At 39.5% G+C, this 7,106-nt stretch overlaps 1 protein-coding gene across 1 annotated transcript in view; it reads right to left on the bottom strand.

Annotated features, from left to right (window-relative positions):
- Positions 1 to 215: 215 nt before the first annotated feature.
- The window catches only part of GOLPH3 (golgi phosphoprotein 3), a gene marked incomplete at its 5' end in the record, with an annotated part of 29,888 nt that continues 22,997 nt past the window's right edge, over positions 216 to 7,106 (bottom strand). Inside the window, one exon of the mRNA XM_031063078.1 lies at positions 216 to 4,035. Within this exon, the coding sequence (XP_030918938.1) occupies positions 3,611 to 4,035 (425 nt within the window). The remainder of the gene's footprint in view (positions 4,036 to 7,106) is intronic.

The following is a 7,106-nucleotide window of genomic DNA, read 5'->3' as shown; positions in this document are numbered from 1 at the left end:
GATAACTGGGACATAACAGAATTTGGCTGCCTGAACTGCCTAGAGCCCAGCTGAAGGAGAGCTAACGCTTTGATGAAAACCTTTAAAAAAAGTTGTTTCTCAAACTGGTGAATAATGCAGCCTGAGGAAAAACTGGAAATTATTGAGCAAATGAAAAAAAAATATATCCTTTATGTATTGCATGCATGTGATACGCAGTAACCACCTGCAGCTGATAGCATGAAAGAGTGCTTTATTTTGTTACAGTACAGATTCAGTCCAGTTCACAGAGAACACATCAGTTAATACATATCTTCACCTTGTAGGAGAAATGGGCATGAACACATGAGCACACAGTCAGCAGCCTTTTACCGCCACTTATGCAAATTTTGCCTCAAAAGCATAATTTATGGTACACACGTTTCACTACCAGTCCATGTAACAGCACTGTAATGCCACCTCTAGAAACACAGGAGAGGACAATGTCAATCTCAAGGACTGTGAAAATGTGTGTGTGTGTGCGTGCGTGTGTCTATACACTGCTTAGTGATTTAACTTTCAACATCCTGGTTTTGACTTGAAAGTTTGTTTTAAAAGGATGTGTCCCTGAATAATACATGCTGTTCCTCGAGGCACGTGTTCAAGCTCAGGCTTTGGATAAGAGTCTTCACTTGAAGCAGCCACTGAGAGCCAAGGGTTTGGAGTAGACAGAACTGTCTGGAAACCAGGCAGGTCTCTATGAGCTACAGTAGCAGCCCACAGGTAGAAGGGTACCTGAATCTCATCAACACAGTCTCCCATATTTAACCATTTTTTAAAACCTGAAATAGCAACAAAGGCAACAATGTCAGCCAAATCAGTTCCTGTTAACCTGCCAAACTTACCTTCCTGGAGGTTTTGGGCCTTTGGAAGCACAATTTTAGGACTCGGGACTCCAAAAGCTCATCTATTTCCCCTGCACATCCAGGTTTACACCAGGTGGTCCAGCAAAAGACACTGTTGTTCTTCCCAAACCCTTCCTCACTTACATCCAATTTCTTTGACATGTCCAGCACAGACTCTCCCTATCACGGTCAGAGGTCCTATCTAAGCAAAATAAAGCTGATAAATACTGTGTGCAGTTATCCTCTGTGTGGAAAAAAACCAAACCAAAAACCACAAAACCCCAAATAATCTTTCAAGGGGGAATTAAAAAAGGATTCTAAACCATAGATTACTTCTAAACCATGAAGACCATAAGGGTGATAAAACTCCAATATCCCCCACAAACAAACATGAAACTAGCAGGAAAATGGAATACTCACAGGATGAAGAGAGGCCAGAAAAAGGACTGTGAAGGATACTTTCAGTCTGAAGCATGCTTCAAGTAGCTTAGATTTTCAAAACCATTTAAAAAGTTTTCTGCACATAACTTGCTCCTGCACACTCCACCATTTTTCTGACCTTTCTGCCGAATTACTTTCTCCTCCTCTCAAAGAGCAAGAGAAAATGAGAAAACAGATCACATGAGAGAGACAATGAAAGCTGTGAGCTGCATCTACTACCAAGTATACAGAAAGTATTCCATAAGCTGTCAAATATAAGAGCAACACAGCAATTTTTATTTTCCTTCCACTTAAAAGCAATCACAGCTTGAAATGTTTAAAAGACGATGTCCCAAGTTCATGCCCAAGCCACTCAAAGTTTTCAACACAGCATCTTACAAGTGAGAGAACACTGTTTGTCTTTTTATTTGTAAACCAGAATTTGAAATACTTTACAATATATTTTTAATTTCATTTGTCTAAAGAAATAGCATTAAGAACTGAAAGAACAGTGTGCCATTAAATGTCAAGGACTGTATTTTTAAAAACCTTTCTTAAAAAAGGTTCTAGAGGTACGATGAATTTAAGTTGCATTTTAAAGTCAACTACTTAAGCATCTCAGTGATTGAAAATGAAGTGCAAAATTGGAAGTCCAGTCACAGATGAGGCTGTAGAGCTGTGCTCAAGACTGAAAGGTCTATATAGGGCAGGCACAGTTGCACTATCCCCACTGCCAGCAATGAATCCTGCAGATCTGAGCAACACCACTGATTAAGTCAGTTTGAACTCCTTAATATAAATTCTCCCTTTCTAATAAGAAGGATATAAACTAAAGCTTTCAGTTAGGCAATAAAACCTTTCTAATTAGCAACAAAAAAGTATAAGTGACATGCTTACTCTGTTTCAGGCACTTTCAAGATCATAGTTTATTTACGGTAGGTAAAAAGCTAGTATACAGATTAAGGGATCTCTTAAATTTCAACTCTACAGTTATACACCATCTAGTATTCTTGTTCTGAATATTAACCAAAAGGTTTCTAAACACCTGTAAGCCCCACTATAAATCTGCATTGGTATGATGAAAAAAGTATAGAAATCAATGCTTAATTTTTTCAATGCATAATATTTACACTGTGAAATCAATGGGAAATAACAAGCAGCGGCAAAGAGGCAATAAATTTTAAAAAGCCAGGGTTTTATATAGGTTTTGGGTTTTTTTACAATAGTGTGCTAATCAGCATAATTGTATATATAAAAATTAAAATATAGCAGAGCATCCTATTACAGAAATCTGAATTCTCTGAACTGCTGCCATTACTTGCTAACCATTTACATGCAACACCTGCTAGGACTGACTTTTTGTTTTTGAAGTGTAAAATAGTTCAAGGTTTATGAGACAAACATTAATTTGTGTACAAAACCAAAAACTGCATTTAAGAATTGTACTGGTCATGAGTCTTTTCCATACAGAAGTGGAGGGAAAGAAAAAAGTACCAATGATAGAAAGCAGTCTCTTTCCATTCACTAATTTTCAACGGCAATGCATAGACTGAGAATACCTGGATGACAAACTCCAGAGACTCTGGAAACAAACAGCTTTCACACACAGGACCTCTGCAGGAGGCCTTTCTTTGCATCAGATGGCAATGGCTGACAACAAATAAGGGGCACCAGGTGTACAAGTAAGTAGATCTTGCAAAATACTAAGATGGGGCAGTTGTTAATATACAATTTGAACTATATATACACAATATAATGGAATGTATCCCCTCGCAAAACTGGTTTATGAAACAATTGGACCTTTCTATACTAGCCTTATGACTCAGCTATCATTCTAATGAAAATATAAGTACACAAGAGACCTGCATTAATGAAAATTAAAATTTATGGGGCATTTTACAGGAACTATTGACAAAGCTGCTTAATGGCATTTCTGCTTTTTAAGTAATTTTGTTATATGTAATTGAAAATATCTGTGTATAAAATGTCCTGACAGACATTTCAACATGGAGCTTTGGTGACAAACCACTTCAACAATGAGGTGAAAAATTAAACAAAGTATTTAAGGTAACTCAAACTGAATAGGAAATGGAATGCCAATATGGCAGTTCACCCTTCTTCTGTTGTTTTAAACAGGAAAGTCTCTTGTACCAGCAGAATCCTGTATACAGATAGAGAATTAGGGAATACACCACTTATAATTCCCATTAAACAAAAGCCGATTCATCATGTGAGAAGGTACAAATTACAGAAGACATGAATAGTCAATAAAAGAGAAAAAAACTGGTTTACATGAAAGAAGAGAGAACGCTTCAGTCTGAATGCAGTTACTTTGTGAAAGCTGCTACAACAGCCCACAGAACCTCATTCGTGTTGGTTTTCATACATTCAACCTCAGGGTCTAAATCCAGGAGCTGCCGCACTCTCTTTGTGGCTAAATCATACTGCTCATCCAGGAGGGGGGCAAAAGCGTTCTCCAGGACGTCTGAGGCGTGGGCTAAGTACACGAGCGCCAGCAAGCGCTTGTCCATGCGGTGGGGGTCGTTCACCCACTTGTCAAGAACTGCCTCCTGAACCTTCTTGATGAGGCGCTGTTTGATGTTGTTGTTGGTGAGAGGGTGTGTGGTCATGTCAAAAAGAAGGAAGTTCTGTTTCTCTGTTGTCAGTACACCTTTTTCCACTAGATTTTTAGCTAATCGCTCACGGACATTTCGTAGTTGGTAGTGCAGCTTCAGTGGGTTCCATGTTTCACCTAAAACAGCAAGAAAACCACACAACAGTCAGACAAAGTTTAAGCTGCACTGCTGCAGTGATTTTTTTTCGCCCTCTGTGGTGCAGAATGAGCTGTCAAAATCATATAGCAGACTACAAGACACTGTGCTCCTGTCAGCATTTCTCCGATCCTTGACATCGAGGCAGAGACCAGGAGACCTCCTTGGAGCAGCTCTGGGGTACACTGACAGTTTGGATGAAACAATACTAAGCCACGTCTTGATTACAGATATGAAAAATAAACAGAAACCTTGTATTGTTAAATAAAAAAAACAATCAGTTGTGCAGAATTTATTTAAGTAACAATAAAAATAAAGTACAATTAAGCACCTTTCTACAGTCTTTTACCATGTCAGAGACCAGGAGAAGTGTTACTGCTTTTCTTCTGCCACAGAGACAAGTTAATGCACAGTTACCCAGTGGATTTCTTTATTTCTGCAGGTTTCCACTCCTCTCCCCCTTCCCGCCTCCACCATATGAAACAGTGACCATGCACTGTGAGAATGTGTGTGGCACAGGTGTGCCCACATGAACCACATATTAGACAGAGTCTTTAATGCTTCTATACAAATTATTTCTAATGCCTTCTGTTACAGCAGCAGAACTGGGCCCTCAGAGTGTGTGACTGTATGCATAGAGGAAATTGACAGAGGACAAAATCAGCATCAACAGCTCCAACTAAAACTGTTTATCACTGCGAATTCTGCCTTTGCTTAAGAGCTTATTTAACAGGCTAAAAATTTTAATTCCGGCTTACTTAAGAATTTATCATAATCCCCTCCTGATGTCAAAGACTACGCATTTTAAGGGGCAAGAAAAGGAACAGCTTTAACTATTTCTTACATAGATGGAGATTTTTCATAAATGATATGAGAACTTCTGTACCAAACTTTAAAAAATTTATTGGTTAGCATAAAATAATAACAACAACAACAGTAAGCTACAGGTGACTTTGAGGTTTCTCCCACTGTGGTGGAGGGTGTCACACACTGTATCCAAGTAACAGCCAAGATAAGCAAACAAATCAGGCGACTCCAACTGCAGAGTGAAAGGCAGAAAACCCAGCCAGGCCTGAACTACACAAGTCCAACTACACATCACCGAATGCGATTCCCCAGTTTGATCATAAATGAAACTATCACACAAACACAAAAAAGTGGTTTCCTTACTACCTTTCACAGGGCAAAGGTTACTTCCTAGATTTTTGTGCAGTTGCCATGCGGCTGAAAGTCAGTGCTGCGGTGACACCTTGTGACCAAGCTCTTCAATTACAGAGACACTTTGTAGAAACGGAGAGAGATGTTTGCTACATCTGAAGGAAACCTGACATTTTGGTTCAAACGTCTATATTCCCTACCTTTGCTTTCTTTAGAGGCTACCTTATAAACATCAGCCTGGCAAACATCACCTTACATGTCCACATTTATTTACTTGATGGCTTTGAACTCACATGTACTGTAACTCCAAGCAGCACTCTGCATCACTGATAACCATTGACAGAGTAGATTTTTTTCCAGGATCGACCTGGTCCCCAAGGCAAAATTCTAACAGAGTTTATGAATTTATTTTAAATAAATCAAAATAAAGCAAAAACAACCAACCAATAAAAATAAAAATCCCCACCCAGACCCACTGAAATATTTTTCTTCAGAAGGACAGATCTCTAAACCATGGGAACCGAAGAACACTAATGCCATCCAAGAATTAGTAATTAATAAACATATGTTAGTAAAAATTATTGATTCAAGCCTTAGCCACAGCACTGATGATAACTATCTTCACAGAGCCAAAGCTCAGCAGGGTCAGGAAAGCCTTAGCTTAACTCAAAGAAAACCTACAACACTAGTTCATTCATTAGCTGACCTTTTTTGAGCCAGTCCTAACTTGATGCGCATTGCACTGGGAAAGGAGGTGAAATGTCAGCACAAATTATGTATTTGGGACAAGAAAAATAATTTTTTTTTCCCAGCTGTAAGAGGGAAGGGGAGCTGAGTGAGAACTGAACTGCACGGCTCCACAGCAGCCATGCCCCTCCTGACATATAGTCCAGTCTCCCCCCTGCCTGACAGCCAAGGAGCAGGAGAGGGGGGATGGCAAGGATCTGAGAATGAATGGTGTGCAAGGAAGACTGTTTAGGGTGGTGCAGAATGAATGAGAAGAACAAAGAAAACAGAGAAAGGCAAAGCAGAGAAAGGCAAAGAGATTTTGCTCATTTCTGCAGCTTATCGGTTTTAAAAAGTAGCAGATTTTACACAGGCAACTTCCAAATCTCATTACTCCCAACCTCACAGCCACATTGTTGACAATGAGGGTCAACAGTGCAGGGTTTTTTCCTGCGCTGTTTGCACAAATGAAGTACAGCTCTGATCTACTCCAAGGAAGCTGCATCTATGTGCTTTGTGAAAACAGACGAAGGCTACTGATCAATTCTGTCTGCAGCTCAGCCTGGAGAGGATAAGGCTCTAAGGAAATCGAGCTGCAGCCTTTCTCAGCTTAAAGGGGGACTGCAAGAAAGATGGGGTCAGACATTTTAGCAGAGCCTGGGACATGAGTAATGGTTTCAAAGTGAAGGAGAGTTGGCTGAGATTAGATACAAGGAAGAAGTTTTTCACAATCAGACACCAGAATGGATTGCCCAGAGAGGTGGTGGGTGCCTTGTCCTTGGAAGCATCCAATGTCCAGTTGGATGGTCTAGTGGAAGGTGTACTGGCTGACTGCAGAGGGCCCGAACTAGATGGCCTGTAAAAGTCCCTTCCAAACAAACCTATTCAAAATTCTATGATCACTGACATTTCATTCTTTCTCAACTATTTACTAGCTTTACACAGAAAGCTGTGTGCAAAGTACTCATCTTGAAGACTTTGTTTTGATCAACAAGAAGTATCTAACATTTAAAAATATTTATTACATTTCTTCAGTTAATGAAAAAATAAAACTCCTAACACTTTATTTTTTCTTTATGATTAATGGCCAAATCACCCTCAAGTTTTATGTGCGAGCTATGAGCTCTTCACCTCCTTTCTTTATTGAAAGATCTGAATACTCAGTGCC

Source organism: Geospiza fortis, unplaced genomic scaffold (assembly GCF_000277835.1).
Source record: "Geospiza fortis unplaced genomic scaffold, GeoFor_1.0 scaffold174, whole genome shotgun sequence".
Lineage (NCBI taxonomy): Eukaryota > Metazoa > Chordata > Aves > Passeriformes > Thraupidae > Geospiza > Geospiza fortis.
This window is presented reverse-complemented; position numbering and strand designations above follow the sequence as displayed.